We start from the raw sequence: 17,733 nt of genomic DNA, 5'->3' as shown, positions 1-17,733 counted from the left end.
CCAAGGTCACCCAGCTGGCTGCATGTGGGGGAGTGCAGAATCAAACCCGTCTTGCCAGATTAGAAGTCCCCACTCCTAACCACTACACCAAGCTGGAAAGATGCCCCAGGGAGAGAAAGACTGAAAGTGGACAGTGACAGCTCTTGTGACCGTGTGAGGAAACATCCTGTTGCAGCTCCCCTGGACATTTCTGTAACCCCTGCAGGGTCAATAATAAAGAGGGCTGACCCAGAGAGGGCACCATCACACCCACCTTTGGTCCCGACCTCCTCATTCAGTGTCACGGGAGACCTCAGCCTCAAAGGGCCGCTTGGAGCCTCACATTTTAATTGGCCTATTGATTGGTGAATTAATTTTAATGGTTTCTATATCTCCGATATGGGTAACATCTTTTTATCATGTGTTTTTATGTATTTATTTGTTGTACTTGTACCAGCTCTTCTTCCAAGAGCCATTCCAGCTCAGAGTGCAATTTTGACTTTGCAGTAACCTTTTGAGATAGTGAAGGCTGAGAAACAGTAGGTTGCTCCAGGCCTCCCAATGAATTTTGTAGCAATCACTGTGAGAATTTGAATGTCACAACCTAATGCCCTAGGCCAGGGGTAGTCAAACTGCGGTCCTCCAGATGTCCAGCATTTGCTGGCAGGGGCTCATGGGAATTGTAGTCCATGGACATCTGGAGGGCCGCAGTTTGACTAAGCCTGCCTAGGCTTTGGACCACAGTGGCAGTCACTAGCCCTCAGGAAAGGCTGGGAAAGAATCTGAAAGGAACAAACTGGGTGTAAAAGGAAAGCCTTGTAAGATAGTGTTTAAAAGTATTGCACAATTAGATGAAGCAAGTGATTCCAAATGACTCCGGATTATCAAGAACTCAATTTCAGTTTTTAAATGGTTCACTTTTCAAAAGTGTATCTTTCCCCCCAAAGAGAAGTCTGACTGTTGGAGTAATGACCAGAGCAAAGAAGAGTTAGGTGTTTCTAAACTGGAATTACAGAGGGAGACAAGGGGCATACTGAGTGATGGAAACTCAAAGGTACATTCCGTGTCACTACCTGACAATGAGGTTTTAGTCCTGAGGCACCTTCATAACACACCTGTGTTGTTCTCTTTCTAGACAGGTGCAGGTAAGACATATACCATGGGCACCGGCTTTGACATGAACATTTCTGAAGAGGAGCTTGGCATAATCCCACGGGCTATCACTCACCTCTTTAGTGGCATAGAAGAGCGCAAGCGGGCTGCACAGGAACAGGGTGTGCCTGCACCAGAGTTCAAAGTCAGCGCACAGTTTTTGGAGGTAGGTGCAATGGTATTTATGTGGAGATGGGGTTATGGTGATGTGTGAGACGGAGAGCACATAACCGTGCATTTGCCTTTAGCTGAAGAATTGAGGTGGATTTGCCATTCCAACTGCAGAAAATACAGGGGCTGGGCACCAAGTGCCATCAGCGATGGTCTAGGGTTGAGTACAAATTACAGAATGGGCCATATTTCTATTTACTTTATTATTTTTTATTTATTATGATATTTCTATGCCTCCTCTTCAGAGCACTGCTGGAGGCAACTTACAATTAAAATAAGATAACAACATAAAATTAGCTGCTAAAAACAAGCCACTGCACATAAACAGCATCAAAACTATCCATAAAACAGAGGCGGCTAATAAGATAACCCCCCCTGATTAAAAGCCACTGTAAAAGCATGTGTTTTGGCTTGATGCCTAAAAGAAAGTGAAGTAGATGCTAGGTGAGTCTCAATAGGGAGGGCGTTCCAGAGGTGAGGTGCTGTCAAGGCTTACCATGCCTTGGTGAGGAAGAACAACTGTTTTTTTATACCTCACTTTTCACTTCCTGAAGGAGTCCCAAAGCAGCTTACAATCGCCTTCACTTCCTCTCCGTACAGCAGATACCCCGTGAGGAAGGTGGGACTGAGACAGCTCTAAGATAACTGCTCTGCAAAAACAACTCTGGGAGCCATTCTGCACAAGGACCAATGTTGCCAATTGGTTCCACAAAGCGGAAACGCTATTTTAAATAGTGGAATCTCGGCGTTCTGCATACCTGCATTTGTAGTGGAATCCAGTAGCGTTTCATTCGTTCCCCACAGGTTTCTGGTCTCGCAGGAATCGCTAGAAAGGAAGCGATTTTTTCTGTGCTTGTTCCCGCCCCTGGCCGTCAATCAAACAGAACAGCCAATGGGCAGTTGTTATCATGCTCCTGAAAAGCCCCATTCCCTTTAAGCACAGGTTTAAAAAACAAACAAACACACAGTTGCAACGAATATGCGTTGATTCGTTGCAACAGGGAGACCCATCTAGCTGGCATGTGAGTTGGCGATTCATCGTTACCACGTTCCCCTAAGTGGAAAAAAAAATCCCCCCCCCCCCCGCATGGGCACAATTTTGGGCCGAAATTAAAGGGAACTGGCGAACAGGGGGCTGTGTTGTGCTTGGGGACTTTGGGGAGCTTTAAAGCACTTCTGTGGAGGGACTGTAGCCGGAGAAGCCTCGCTGGGTGAATGAAGCCTTACTGGTTTGTTGCTTTCCCCACTCCGAGGGGGGAAAATGGCGATCACTTCACCGGAAGTTCAGAGGAGAGAGCCAGGGGGAGGGACTAGCCCAAGGTCACCCTGCTGGCTGCATGTGGAGGAGTGGGGGAATCAAACTCGGTTCTCCAAATTAGCATCTGCTGTTCATAACTACTACACCATGCTGGCTCTCATGAGCAGTAATGTACTCAAGCTTTACCTGGGCTTGGTCTCAGTAACTCCCTAAGTAACACACACCCTAAAGCTAAAGAAAGCTTTATTCAAGAAATTCAGGAAAAGGATTAAAACAAGGCATATAGTTCAGTTGCAGTGTAAAAGCACAAAAATAACAAAGCTGACTAACTGTCTTACTTACTTAGGTCACACAACAACATAGTTGTTCCATAACATAATACAAATATCGTCTTGGCAGCAAGGAGGAATAGGGAGGAAAAAGGTAAAGGATAAAGATTCCTTTCTATAGAACAGCTTATACTTAGAGAAGAATGCTGGCCATAACCCCCTGACCTCCTCAACCAATCACAGGCCAGTATCTGTGGAGCATTCTAGATAAGAACCAGCACTTTCGATCATGCCCAGACACAGATGACTAACTAGTGTGTATGTTTCAGTACAGGGGCAAAATCATCTGTGTAACCAAGCCCTGACAATAGCATGGGCTAGTAGCCTGAGGTCCAGTTAACAATGTTGACCACCATTAGGAGCCTGGGCATAACTCTGGTCTCCTCACTATCAGTGGAAATCCAGGTTATGAATACTGCCTGCCAGGCCTTTTACCATCTCCACCGGGCACAGTAGCTAGCACCACACTTGACTTGGCCACTGTGATCCATGCAACAGTCACCTCCAGACTAGACTACTGCAACTTGCCCTACATAGGGTTACCCTTGCATCTAATCTGGAAACTTCTATTGGTCCAAAATGCAGCAGCTTGATACCTTACCAGAGCCAAATGGAGGGAGCACATTCGACCAGTACTCTCCCACCTGCATTTGCTCCAGATGGAGGACCAAATCATATTCAAGGTGCTGGTACTCACCTTTAAAGTTCTAAGCAGTCTGGGACCTTCAGACCTGCAGGACCATCGCCTCCATTTTGTCCCTCAGAGACGTTTACACTCGAAGCACTTCCCCAGGCCCAGAGAAGTGAAACTGGCCTCAGCCAGAGCCTGAACCTTAGAATCATAGAATCATAGAATCATAGAATCATAGAGTTGGAAGGGGCCATACAGGCCATCTAGTCCAACCCCCTGCTCAACGCAGGATTAGCCCTAAGCATCCTAAAGCATCCAAGAAAAGTGTGTATCCAACCTTTGCTTGAAGACTTCCAGTGAGGGGGCACTCACCACCTCCTTAGGCAGCCTATTCCACTGCTAAACGACTCTGACTGAGAAAAACTTTTTCCTGATATCTAGCCTATATCGTTGTACTTGAAGTTTAAACCCATTACTGCGTGTCCTCTCCTCTGCAGCCAACAGAAACAGCATCCTGCCCTCCTCCAAGTGACAACCTTTCAAATACTTAAAGAGGGCTATCATGTCCCCTCTCAACCTCCTTTTCTCCAGGCTGAACAGTCCCAAGTCCCTCAACCTTCTCTGCCCTGGCACTAGACTGGTGGAATGCTGTTCCGGAAGAAACTAGGGCCCTGTGGGACCTAAAACAGTTCCACAGGGCCTGTAAGATGAAGCTGTCCTCCCAGGCTTGAGGTTCAGGCTCATAGATCATCAGCAAAATTGGCCTGCCTATGCAGAAATACAGAAACCATATATATAGGAAATAACACCAGATGCCACATATCTATATTTGTATAGCATTCCCCCAGTCCCCCCCCCCCACAACTGCTCCTGGGGGCTTTAACAAAATTTTAATAACTTAATACTTTAAATGTTTTAATGATGTAATGTGTTTTAACCTGTTGTATTAAAAATATTGTGAGCTGCCTTGAGCCTTCAGAGAAGGGTGGCATAGAAGTATAATAATAAATTTTGGACCAATTTAAGTTTCCAGACCGTTTGCAAAGATTGCTTTGGTATGCAGTGGAGATGAAATTTAAAAAGTAGGAGACCCCATTGAAACGTCTAGTTGAAGTTTCCAAAACTCCATTAAGGATATCTGTTTCTTTTGAATGGATGGAGCATTTTCTTGGTGAATTCCATCTGATCCAGGCACCAATCCATAGATTCCAATCATGAAGGAGACTTGCTTCTTTTTTTAGTGGTTCTGACTGGAGTTAGCAGACCAGACTCATTTGAGATTTTTTGAGATGGAGCTCATGTATCTCTTTTAGTCTGTAAAAACTAAATGACAACCATGTCGACCCAGACTGGGGCCATAGAGACAGTTTGAGTTAACCGTATCTTCTCAGTATGGCTTCACTAACTGAACTGTAATAAACATAATAAAAAATCCTATTAAAAGATATTTTGTAACCCAAGACGTGTCTGCTCTTAAATTTTTTATTTCAATTTTTGGGCCACACAATTGTAGATTTATTAATTCCCATACAATCTTTGTTGTTTTTATAGTCACCGGTGGTAGTATTAGCACTGGAAGATCATGGTGTTTAGAAAACGCCCAAAACTATGATTGTGGAAACTAAGTGAATATTAATTAGAACAAGTTAATAAATTTAAGTATATAGGGGTAATCATCCTTGCCTCAGGAGTGTGAAATACAGAGCTTGGTCAAATATCAGCAAACAATATATGGTAATAATTTTTTCCCATACTAAAGGTAGGCATTTTGTCCTAGGTGCCATTGAACTATACAAGTAAAGACCCTTTATCAACTCTTACATGCTGTCTCTATTGGCCTCCTGGGGACGGACAGAGCCTGTATAGAAAGGGTCCAGTCCAAATTTCTTAAGGCCATTCTTCAACTCCCTGATTGCTTATCAAATTCTCCAGTATACCTGGACACAGGGATATTGAAAGTAGAGGGCAGGGTCATCATGTTCTGTATTATTATGTGGGTGAAATTAAATCACCACACTAACAGCTTGACAGCACTTATTTTAAAAGATAAAAGTTGTCATGGCTTAAATCTGTTGGCACCACTGTACAAAAAATGGGGACACCAACAAATTTCTTATTAGAACTGAACGCATCAGGCCAAAAGCATAATTAAACAAAGAATCCAGAATATCGGGTGACAGGGGGAAATAAACAGAGCCCCAGGTTTTCTGGCCCCAGACAGAAATAAATACTTGCTAAAGCCAACTACCTACCTTTTCACTCTGGGAAACAAAAGATGAGCTTTTACATTGGCCAGATGCTCTGCCCTGCCCACAGGTGTTTTGGAAGATAATTACAAGAAGGTACCTCAGAGACTATGTCCTTGTAACTGGCCACTTCTTGCTTTATTGCCCCACTTAAATGATTTGAGAGAAATTTTTACAACCTATTCTAGAAAAATATGCAGACCTGCCAACAAGGGAAATGACAAAGATGTTGAAAAAGACAAAGACAAGACAAAGAAGTTGAAAAATGACAAGAATGAAAAAAGATTCTTTTTGCATTTTATCCTGCCATTTATTGTTCTCTTTATTGTTTGGTAATTTTTATTGGGGAATTACGGGGCTATATTGTGGATTTTTACAGTTTTATATTGAAAACCGCCACGGGATGGCAATAGCCATGAGTGGCGGTATATAAATCAAAACTAAACTAAACTAAGTGATGGAGGAAGCCATACAACCACCTATATTGATAAATTTTGTGCTGCTGCCATTAAGATACACCATACCAGTAAATATTAAATAAGTACTTTCTTTTAGATCTGATTGAATTTTTAAATCTTTTTTTTAAATCTTTTAAAAAAATTGTTAACAAATTAAATTTTTAATTGCTATTTTTAAAAATAGTCTCCAAATTCGAATCATAGAGTTAGAAGGGGCCATACAGGCCATTTAGTGCACCCCCCTGTTCATTTAAATTTTTTTATTAATAATAAGTATATATATATATATATATATATATATTCCAATATTCCCAGCACAGCTGGCTCCCAACCCACCTCTTTTTACCCCCTTCCCCACACCAGCTCACAACACACATACCCCCTCCTGCCCTTCAACTGTATACCTGGGAAGATGACATTTCAGAGGAGGGGCTAGATCTTCCTTCACTTAGCCCCCCCCCCCAGCCTCAACTATGGGTCTGGAAGAAGAGCTCCATTTTGCAGGTCCTGCAGAATTCTGTCAGCTCCTGCAGGGCCCTCAGATGTTCCAGGATCTCATTCCACCAGGCCGAAGCTAGGGCCAAGACCAAGGCAGACCTTGTATAGCACAGGGACATCTAGTTGATTGGCCATTGCAGAGCACAACAACCTGCGTGGGGCATAGGGAGTTAAACAGTCCCTCAGGTATACAGGGCTCAGAACACATATGACCTTAAAGGTCATAACCAATTCCTTGAACCTGATCCAGTATTTAACTGGCCACCAATGCACTTGCCTCAGCACAGGCTGGATGTGGGTCCTCCAAGGTGTCCCAGTGAGGACCCTAGCAGTTGCATTTCGTACTAGAGCAGGGACAAGGGCCGGCCTGCATAGAGCAAGTTGCAGAAATCCAGCCTGGAGATTACTATTGCAAGGATCACTGTGACAAGGTGATGCTGGGACAGATAGGGCGCTAGTAGCCTTGCTTAGCAAAGATGGAAAAACGCCAGCTGCTTTAGTGATCTGTACAATGCATCGTACATATATATTACATATTTTATATTGTGAACCAAAATGTTTACTGATACTGGTCTAAATGACCATAAATTAACTTGTATTAGCCCTGTGCTGATCTAGGCTTTCTTAATGTCAAAGAACTTGCTTGCTTTTAATAGTTCTGTAGAGATGAACTCTTTGGTTTCAAACAAACTTATGTCAAATCATTTTGGTTTCTGTCTTTGCTCAGCTGTACAATGAAGAGATCCTGGATCTTTTTGATAGCACACGGGATCCTGACTCCCGCCACCGGAAATCAAACATCAAAATACATGAGGATACCAGTGGTGGTATCTACACCACCGGTGTCACATCTCGTCTCATTGGCTCGCAGGACGAGGTAGGTGGCCTTGTTCTTCATATTATTTACCTTTCTGTTTCATATTTATTAGACTGGAGAATCCACTCCCTTCCAGTTCTGTGTTCACAATAATCTGTCTTCACCCATAGACCCATTATCTACGGGGGTTTTAGCGCACATTCGGGGTGGAATGGCGGCGACTAAAATCACCGATAACGCATGGTGCCGGCTGCAACCGGCCGCAGCTTCGGTGCATGCCGCCGAAAAAGCCGCGTTAGCGAAACGCGGAAGAAAGCGCAGCTTCCGGGTGACCGGGGCGCAACCAGAAGCGGCGCCCGGATCGGCACGTGCATAATCGGTTACTCTGGGTTTTGCCACCGTCGCGCCCCGCCCCGTGCATAACCGGTGTGCGTCGCGTCTTCCCCCTCCGCGTTTTCCATGTGACCCGAAATCGCCGTTTTGGCGGCCGTGCATAATGGGCCATAAACATGCATCTGAAAAATGGAATGATGTTTATGTGTTGGGGGAGGGGGGATTCTGTCCTTTTACTGCTATGACTGAAGGATGCTAACAGGCTACTAATCCGTTTAAATGAACTTGAGCATCTGCCCCAACAGCAGTCCATCGATATTTCTGTGCCATCCTTTGTAAGTACTGAGACACCAAATTTGTCAAAACTAGGCTTCCTGCATGACTCCAAAGCCTGATTCCATCAGATCTCTGAAACTAAGGAGGGCTGGTTATGGCTATCACTTAGAAAGGCAACCTCCAAGGAATAATAGGGCTGTGGTGCAGGGGCAGGCAAATTGCCTGCAAATGTCTCTTGCCTGGTGGCCAGACAATCTTAGGATCTCCTGGCTATATAACACACATGCCATATGATAAATACATAAAGTAAATAAATTCCTGTGTAGCTGTAACCTGATCTCGGTGAAATGCTGTCATTCTGTATGGCATGACCCGGTGCTTGCACAGGGGATACCCTTTACCTTTACCTTTATGTCTGTGTTTGGGTGGAGCATAGTCTACCTTTTATCTATGAACTGACTGTCAAATCTTTTTACATTCCAGCTATCTTACATTTTTGAATATTGTTCCATTGTCAGCTTTGAGTCTAAAGATATCGTAATAAATATTTTAAAGAAACAATAATATAGAACCCCTGAATTTTCTGCATTCACTTCCCCCATCATTTTTTAATCCATGACTGTATTCCACTTTTCCTTTTATATGCCAATCAACATTTTTGTATTTTGGCTGGTTAAGGAACACAGATTTCCGCAAAATGTTTTCCTGTGGCAGGAGTAGTACTTTGGGGTATGATTTTTGGATGGACAAAGCCATTGGGGGAAGGATTCAATAAACCCATCTTTCTCCCTCTTTCTCTGTCCATTCTTCCATTACTCTCTTGCAATCTCTAAGGCATCATTTCATTAAAAACACAAGAAATAGATCTATGTCCTATCTGCTTTAGTCCTGATTGTTATTGCCTGGTACGTGTATATGTGGAGGGCTGATTTTGCTACAGCCAGTGAGAAAATAGTCCAAAAGACACCTATTCCTGTGAGTTTAGAAAATTGAGTGGTTTGCATTTATTTATTTACTTACTTATTTTTAGATTTATATTCCACCACTTCGCCGGAGACTTGTGGTGGCTTACAATAAGACATACTTAGTTCATTAAAACCCCAATAAACCCCCCAAACTTACCCTTCAAGTATGGCAGCCAAAAATCCCCACTGTCTCCTGAGCAGACTACCCAGGGGTGGTGTGCAACAATGTAATGGCTACAGCTTGAGGAGGGGCCACACTGATTTTAGCTCTGGCCTCAACCCAGGACCTGGTGGAAGAGCTTCGTTTTACAGACCCTGTGGAACCGTGAAGGCTCCATCATAGCTCTCTCATAGCTGTGTCTTGCTTTGCATGCAGGCAGAAAATATGTCCCTTCTGTGATTTCAGCTGATTCAGTGCCTGAAGCAGGGAGCTCTATCCCGAACCACGGCCAGCACCCAGATGAATGTCCAGAGCTCTCGGTCCCATGCAATCTTCACAATCTATCTTTGCCAAATGCGAGTGTGTTCTCCTGTGCACTTGGTAAGAGCATAAAGAGGATTATGTTCTTTACCTTATTTGTAAGGGGTGGAAGACTCAGGGGATGGTGTTACAATGAGACATTTGGGACAATAGGATTTGTGTATGTGTGTATTTTACTAGAACAAGAGATCTTGTCTTAGCTTTATTCAGAATAGGCAGCAGGAATTCAGGATGGGTGTGGGTGGGAATTCTGTGGTCTCACTTTCTGATTTGTGGCAAAACTGCTGCCTGTGCAGTAGAGTCTGATGCTGGTTCTTGATTTGGACCCCAGGTGAATGGAGAGACAAACAGCCTCCTTGAGGGATCTCAGTCTACCAGCGAGTATGAGACACGAACTGCCAAATTCCACTTTGTTGACCTGGCTGGCTCAGAGAGGTTGAAACGGACTGGTGCGACAGGCGAGAGAGCCAAAGAAGGGATCTCCATCAACTGTGGCCTGGTATAGCATTTGGGGCCTTCATTATAAAGATGGGTCAGAATTGGGTGTGGGGACAGGTGGCCATGCAGAAGTTAGAGATCCATGAAAGGTGAAACCACTACAATTGCAGCCCATTGGAAGCATAATGAAAAGGATTCTAATCTATTTTTAACAGACCCTGCTTTCATCATTTGAGATTTTATCTTCTATAATTATAAGAGCTTATAATATATATGAGAGTTGAATGGGTGCATTAGTGAAGCCTATGAATTCTCATTCCATCACGGTGATACAGAAAGCCTGTTTCCATACTTGTTTGACATCCTTGTGCTGAAAGTTTGGTAGCTTTTTGCCCCAAGCAAAATAAGACCCACTTTCAAAGCAAGAAGGGCTTCAGTATTGTCTATGCAGAGCTGTGTCATAATCACAAAAATCAAAGTTTGGAGTGGTGGCAACTTTCTGTGAAGATTGTCTGATTCCAGAATAAAGGGGATGGGGATTGTTTCCAGTCTTCTATACTGACATGCCTATTTCCTTGGCAGTTAGCACTTGGAAATGTCATCAGTGCCCTTGGGGATCAGAGCAAGAAGGCCTTGCACGTGCCCTACCGAGATTCAAAGTTGACCCGACTCCTGCAGGACTCTCTTGGTGGCAACAGGTAATGGAAAGAGATCTACTACCCCAGAAGTGCTTGTGTGGGGTTGCAGGCATTACAGATTGCAAGTGAGAAAGTGGTCTAGATAGTGAGTTATAGTTGACACTCCCAAGAACAGTGGCTTGGTTAATTAGAGGCCCCGCAGCTAATCCCCATCCTCTCTCCAAGGAATATAATTTGATACATAAATCCTGGGCTTTGTTTCCTCTGCCCACTCTCCTCAAGTTCCAAATACGATTATTGGCTTCTGCAGAACTGGTGCTTACATAGAAGGCCTAAGCTGCTTTTTATCCAGGACTTGTCAGCTGACCCTGCTAACAAGGGATCATCATGATTTCTTTTCCCCCAGTTTGTTTTCTTTAACAACAGCCCCTCTTTTGTTATGTTCTCTATCTAGTGTGACACATCCTTCCTGATTTGGTATCCTCTGCTTCTTGCTGAGCAGAAAAATTGGGAATTTGCAGAAAAATTGGGAATTTGCCCAAACAAAAGGAGCTGAGGTTGTTCAAAATTCTTGCCAGCCCAAATTCTCCTTATCTGTGCCTTTGTAAACCACACACACACACACAGTATTCAGCAAACTGAAACTCTTTGAAGCCTTGGATTTGGGCTGCCTAATTGCATCTAGTAGGAAGCCAGTGTTGGCAATAGTTTGACCCAGATGTGGTAACTTTTAGAGAAAGTTGTTGGAGCATGAAGACTAGCAATCTTCCTCTGTTTGGCCTCTATCTGCTCTCCCTCCCTCTTTATAGTCAAACCATCATGATTGCCTGTGTGAGCCCTTCAGACCGGGATTTTATGGAGACCCTGAATACCTTAAAGTATGCGAACCGTGCTCGAAACATCAAGAACAAAGTGGTAGTGAATCAGGATAAGACAAGTCAGCAAATCAGTGCCCTACGAGCTGAAATTGCCCGCCTCCAGATGGAGCTCATGGAGTACAAGGCGGTAAGGAAAAATCACTTGCTGATCCCTTGTCATTGCTGAAAACAGAACCACAAACCTTCAGCATAGGGATGGTCACAAACTGGAAAATTCTGACCTGGAAGCAGAAAGTCTGACCTGTTCTGGATGGAGCTGTAATCTCCTTAGGAACAAGTCTGTAGTTTGAGAGTGCTCCTGCACCAGGACCTAAGGCTGGGTAAGGAGGTAACAACTGTGACCAGGAGTTCCTTTTACCATCTGGCTTGAGTGAGCAAAAATCTGCCATTTCTTGGGCAGAAAAAAAATCTAGGCCCTGTTTTCATCTTAATTAGATTACTGCAATGCACACTCTACATGGGGCTGCCCTTGAAAAATGTTTGGAAACTTCTATTGGTGCAGGATACCGCAATCAGAAGGATGACTGGGGCAGGCAGTAACAACCACCCCATTCTAGTCTGACCCATATATACTGACTTTATCTGTTTCTGGGCACAATTAAAGGTGCCTTGTGTGGTTTGTGATTGCTACTCCCTTACAAGCCTACCCAACCACTGTGGTCATTCCACAATACCTGTTTTGGATGCCTCCATCTTCTGAAATTAGGTTGGTGGCAAAAAGGGCCTGGTGGCCTTTAGATGTGATGCCAAAATTCTGAATTCTCTCTCCAGAGAGACTTACCTGTTTTCTTCTGCTGCCATTTTCCAGCAATGGGGGAAGACTTTTTGTTTGTTTGTTTCATTTGGTATTCCCTCTGTGATTCCCTCCCTCCTGCCCTGTGTTTTAATTGTTGGCCTTATGTTTTGTTGGTGTATTTTAGCTCTCTTTTAATTATTTAACTACATGTTTTAATTTGGTTTTAATGGGTTGTAAGATATGTTGTTGCTATGTGTATTTTTAATGTGTTGGCAGCCTTGGTGGCCCTCATGAGGAAAGAACATCAGGGCATAAATTATGTAAATAACGAATGGACAATTCTGTGACTGCGTTAAATTTACCTCTTTGTTGGGATGTGCATAGGTCAGCTACCTTTACTTACTTTCTGTTTATCTCCTGCCCATCCTTGTGGCATCTTCTTTCATTTCTCTCTGCAAAGGGAAAACGTGTCATTGGAGAGGATGGCTCTGAAGGATACAGTGACCTGTTCCACGAGAATGCCATGCTGCAGAAGGAGAACACCACCTTACGTATGCGGGTGAAGGCCATGCAGGAGGCTATTGATGCCATCAATGTCAGGGTCACCCATCTGATGAGCCAGGAAGCCAACTTGATTCTTGCCAAGGCAGGTGAGATTGAAAGGGGAACCAGCTGGGATTTCCAGTTGACTTCCTTAGCCAACACACACGACCTAACAAGCATTCAGCACTATAGATTTCTGAAGTTACGTAATACTTTTATGTTCCCAGTCATAGTTTTGCTATCAAGAGGAATACTTTTAAAAAACTTCTTAGACTTCTTAAAGTTCCTGATACTGCTTTGTGCAGTTGTAGATCATCAATATATGTAATTCTCAATGCAGCAAAATCTGTGGGTACTTAAATCCAGGGCTGGAGCCATGAACAAACTAGATAATTCTTTTAACAAACTTGAGGAAAAGCCATTTGCTACTGTTCAATAGTAACCACTGCATGATAGCCACTGTAATGTAGTAGCTAGAGTTTCACATGAGGATCTGTGAGTGAATGCACTCTTCCTCAGACAAAAATCGAAAGCTCACACCTTGAATAAATCTCAGTTGGTCTTAAAGGTGCTATTAGTGTTTGTTGTGCTACAGACCAACAACATTTTTTTACAAATTTCAGATCTTGCTTATCTTTGGAGATTTTCAACAACACCATTAGCATGTCTTTCATAGTGCGTAAAGCTGCACACTTCCTTTATTATGTCCTGAACAAATTTGGTGTATTTAGTAAAGCACTCATGGCATCAGCAGTGGTGTGGCTTCTTCCAGACCACATTCTTGGTTGTCTTGTTGCACTTGTTGAGACCAGTGGCCATTGGGTAGTGGATTGTCATTGCTGCATCAGCCCTTCAATGGAAGCTATGCCTTTGAGGCCTTTGAGCTATTCTATCTTCTCTTGCTTCCTGCTTAGATGTTATATAGTTACTCTTGGTGTTTTGTTTCTTTGTTTCTGTAGGTGATGGCAATGAGGCTATTGGTGCTCTGATCCAGAACTATATCCGAGAAATTGAGGACCTCAGGTGAGTAGAATTTCCCTCTCTTTTTGTAGGTACTTAGAAGCCTTTAAGTTCTAGCTCCAACTCAGCTGACTGTCTATGAAACTATGATCCAGACCTTTTCTTATTTATGACTTCCTGCTTTTTATATACCACAATATTTAGACTGTGAGCATTATGAAGAAATTATCACAATATTGTTGCATATTTCATATGTGGTGCTTCTCAACTGAAGTTCTGCAGGATACAGAAAGATGCCTCCATAAATGGCTGGCTAGCAAAGCCTTGAAACAGACCATTGTAGAGCTTTAAAAGCTATCTCCTCATCAAGTGAAGATGGTGTCATGGTGTAAGAACAAAACCTTTCATGAAATTCCATGAGGCCAACATAGGAGTAATTCTCTTCTAAGCAGATTTCAAAAGGGCTTTTGGCATTTTTAAGGATCTAGTTAGAGTAGGTTCAGTACTGGTGAAAAACAGCTTTATCATGTATTTAGTATCTGTTATAGTGTTAGGCCGATGCTCCCTGCCTGTAGATTTGCAGCGGCTAACAATAATAAAAGTTACAATAAAAACAGTAAAAGCATAGAACCCCACAATCACATCCCTAACAATCGCAGCTGAATCTTCCCCGTCAGCCTCTCCCTATCTAAAGTTACTCTCTAGATATGACGTTTTTATTAGTGAGGGGGCCTCCCTAAGAAGGGGCAAGATCTTCTATCAGCCTGGCCTCAACCAAAACCCTGGTGGAAGAGCTTCATCTTACAGGTCCTGTAGAACTTTAACAGCTCCAGCAGAGTCCTTAGCTCTTCTCGGAGTTCATTCCATCAGGCAGGGGCCAGGGCCAGGTGAACTTCCTTTGAGCCCCGGACCCCCAACTTATTCAAACCCATAGAGCAAAGAGTTCTCCACCCTGCTATCCACATGCATGTGATATAAAAAGTCATGCTTACATGAGCAGAGAAACTAGCTCACCAATGCAAGAGCAATGGGTGGGCTAGCTGGTATCTCCTGTAAGCACTAGGAGGCAAAGTTGGGAACATTTTCCAGTTCTCTGGGTATAAGAAAGTTGTCAATTTTCACAGTTTTTTCTTCAGGAATGTTTCCCTGCTGAGAGCTTAGGAGATAGACTGTGGATACTGAATCAGTCATAAGTGGATTTGGGAACAATAATACTTTCTACTGGTCTCTCATTCAGTACTGCCTCAGCAGGCTCTTGCTCCATCACCTATTCTCAGCTGGCTCACATCTCTAATACTTGCAATAATCTGCTCCAGTCTTTACAAAATGGTGCCAGAGTATTCTGCTGAAGACTAAACCAAGAATCATGATTTTCTTTATCTGTTGATATGCTGATTATAGAATCTGAGCCTTAAATGATAGCATCCAATTGACTGCTTCATGTGGTGATGGGTGAGCAGTCAGTGCCTCTGTTTATTTGTTTATATTATTTTATTTATTTGATTTCTATACCGCCCTTCCACATGACTCAGAGAGGTTTAAATACAACATCACGGGGGGATACATGGAACGAATCAACATACAACATAGTCAATTCCAACAGCAACTATCCAACAGTGGTTCTAAATAACACAACTTTAGTGATCCCAAACAACAATATACACTAGCAGCTCAGCACAAAATGACACTCTCAGGTGATGGTGGTCTTTCTCTTCCTGGTAGGACAAAACTTTTGGAGAGTGAAGCTATGAATGAGTCACTGCGCCGTAGCCTATCTCGGGCTTCTTCCAGACTTCCTTATTCCTTGGGCTTATCTCCAGGGCCTGGTCTGGGGACTTTGAATAGCCCTGTCACCTCTGTGGAAGCAGAGGCCTCTGAAATCCTCCAGTATGCCAAGCAGGACCTAGAACGGCTGAAGAAAGAGACTAAACTGCAAAGAAAAAGGTAAAAACAAGCATTTGCACCTGGTGTTTGCTGAGCACCCTTTCCAGTCTCACCTGTATTGCTAGGATGAGGACACACAGAAATTCTGAGCAGTGCAGAAATATATCTGATCCTGTCCTTCTCACTCTTCACTGAATTCCTAAAATGCGCCACTCATTGTTCAAAATAAAATGAGTCCCCTTTCTGCTATTCCATGCCTTTATTTTCTCTGCCTTATGTGGAGATGGTGTCTGTTACACAGAATTTTCTTGCTAAAGACTTATGAGAACTTCTGCAGGTAAAGAGTTTGTAGTTTGAGAGTTTGTTAGTGAGACAAAGGGAGCAATATTCTTCAGATTCTGATCCCATTGTATTCCTCACTAGTGATACAAATGGAAATGTTGTGTGGTTTGAAATGATAAGTTAATTGTAGAATTTATTTTGTTGGGTGCATGGCAAAAGGTGGAATAAAAATAAGTACTTAAATGTACTTTCCTTCCTATAGCCCAGAGAAGGAAGGGTTTAAGAAGAGGTTGAAGCTACAGCAGGAAAATGAGGCAGATGAGACAGATGACAATGAAATGGAAGAGGTAAGCACTCTCACTGTTCACATGCCTGTAACTTCTGTAACTGAGACAAAGTATAGCTCACAAAAGAGTTCTCAAGCACTCTGCCACTCAGCCAAGCCAAGTTGAATTTCCACTTTGAAAGTCCTTTGACTTTAATGACAGGCAGGTAATGATTGATAGATCCCAATGCTCCTGGGTCTCAATAAAATATCTCCTTATCTGTTCTATTCCTGTCCATTTTAAATATGAGGATCAGAGAAGGCTGAGAACAAACTGTATTTCTGCACCTCATCTAGGTTTGGCTTTGCCTTATGTCTTGAGTGCCTTTCTGGATTATTTTTAGGCTCCTGCAAATTGGAGGCATAGAGTTATGCATTTAAAAATTGCTAAATTCTGCATTGAATCATGTTCTTCAGTGGCCGTTCAGTTCTATGAGACAAGTATAATTCTAATAATTTGCTTTTTATGGCTGGAGTACGAGATTATGGCTGGAGTACCGCACAGGTGGCGCACATGACTAAAGTGGAATAACTGAAAGATTAGACAAGGAAATAATATAGCAAACCTAACGTCCATCTAATCCACGCTCCTTTTTCCCACAGTAGCTAGTCATTTGTAAGCTTCAGACCTTGTAACTCAAGCTAGACATGATGCTGAGATTCATGCTTAGAATTTCCTGTGCTTTTGTCATATTAACTAATGCCCTTATGCAGCTGCTTTGAAGATGAGGGGGTGTTAATCCTTTTCTCCCATGCCAGTTTTCCTGATAGAAATCCCTCCTCCTTAAAGTTGCCATTAGCTTTGCAATGTGTGTATGGGAGACAAGACTTGTACCTGTCTGGGTTTTCTTTCCTCTGTAGAGCTCATCTTATCATCAGGTAAAGACATTTAAATTTGAGCCAGAAAAAGTTCAGCTAGAAAGGGTAACCAACTTTACCCTCAGTGGTCTTACCCATATCTTACAAAACAACTATGTGGAGCTGCTAATTCAATTTTTAAATGACATTCTAATTACGCATTTCCATTTGACCATTTGACGTTAAGTGGCAAAAATCACCAGGCCAAAGATTAAAGAGCACTACTTGTATCTCCTTATTATCATAGGAACAAGACGGTGAGCCTAGAAAGATGGATTGTAAATAGCTGTTCATAAGTCTGAATGGGGTAGGATTGAAATTGTGAAGTCCTTCTAATCATGGCATGCCTCCCTTTAGGAGGAACGGGATGAGAGTGGCTGTGAGGAAGAAGGTGGTCAGGAAGAGGAAGAAGAAGATGATTCAGGAAGCGAAGAAAGCCTGGTGGATTCTGACTCGGACGTTGAGGAAAAAAGTAAGCTCCAGCAGCAAATATTAAGGAACTGATTCTTTCAAGGTCACCTAAAGGAGAGTACAGGGTACTATAGCCTCTGTACAGATGTAACTAAATACACCTTGGATAGACATCAAGATGTCTGT

The 17,733-nt window shown here is 43.0% G+C and overlaps 2 protein-coding genes across 5 annotated transcripts in view; one reads left to right on the top strand and one right to left on the bottom strand.

The window, feature by feature from the left end:
- The window catches only part of RPL10A (ribosomal protein L10a), a 486,091-nt gene that overhangs the window by 145,523 nt on the left and 322,835 nt on the right, over positions 1-17,733 (bottom strand). The window lies entirely within an intron of this gene.
- KIF21B (kinesin family member 21B) overlaps positions 1-17,733 on the top strand; it is a 91,945-nt gene that overhangs the window by 38,153 nt on the left and 36,059 nt on the right. For all 4 annotated transcript variants that reach the window (XR_013230369.1, XR_013230368.1, XM_077334254.1 and 1 more), the window contains exons 3-13: positions 1,115-1,297; positions 7,450-7,599; positions 9,520-9,654; positions 9,926-10,093; positions 10,615-10,730; positions 11,480-11,675; positions 12,745-12,934; positions 13,787-13,850; positions 15,510-15,731; positions 16,216-16,300; positions 17,494-17,608. Coding sequence is in view for 2 of the 4 variants with exons in the window: in XM_077334254.1 (XP_077190369.1) it covers positions 1,115-1,297; positions 7,450-7,599; positions 9,520-9,654; positions 9,926-10,093; positions 10,615-10,730; positions 11,480-11,675; positions 12,745-12,934; positions 13,787-13,850; positions 15,510-15,731; positions 16,216-16,300; positions 17,494-17,608 (1,624 nt within the window). In the remaining 2 variants the exon portion in view is untranslated. The remainder of the gene's footprint in view (positions 1-1,114; positions 1,298-7,449; positions 7,600-9,519; positions 9,655-9,925; positions 10,094-10,614; positions 10,731-11,479; positions 11,676-12,744; positions 12,935-13,786; positions 13,851-15,509; positions 15,732-16,215; positions 16,301-17,493; positions 17,609-17,733) is intronic.

Source organism: Paroedura picta, chromosome 4 (assembly GCF_049243985.1).
Source record: "Paroedura picta isolate Pp20150507F chromosome 4, Ppicta_v3.0, whole genome shotgun sequence".
NCBI lineage: Eukaryota > Metazoa > Chordata > Lepidosauria > Squamata > Gekkonidae > Paroedura > Paroedura picta.
This window is presented reverse-complemented; position numbering and strand designations above follow the sequence as displayed.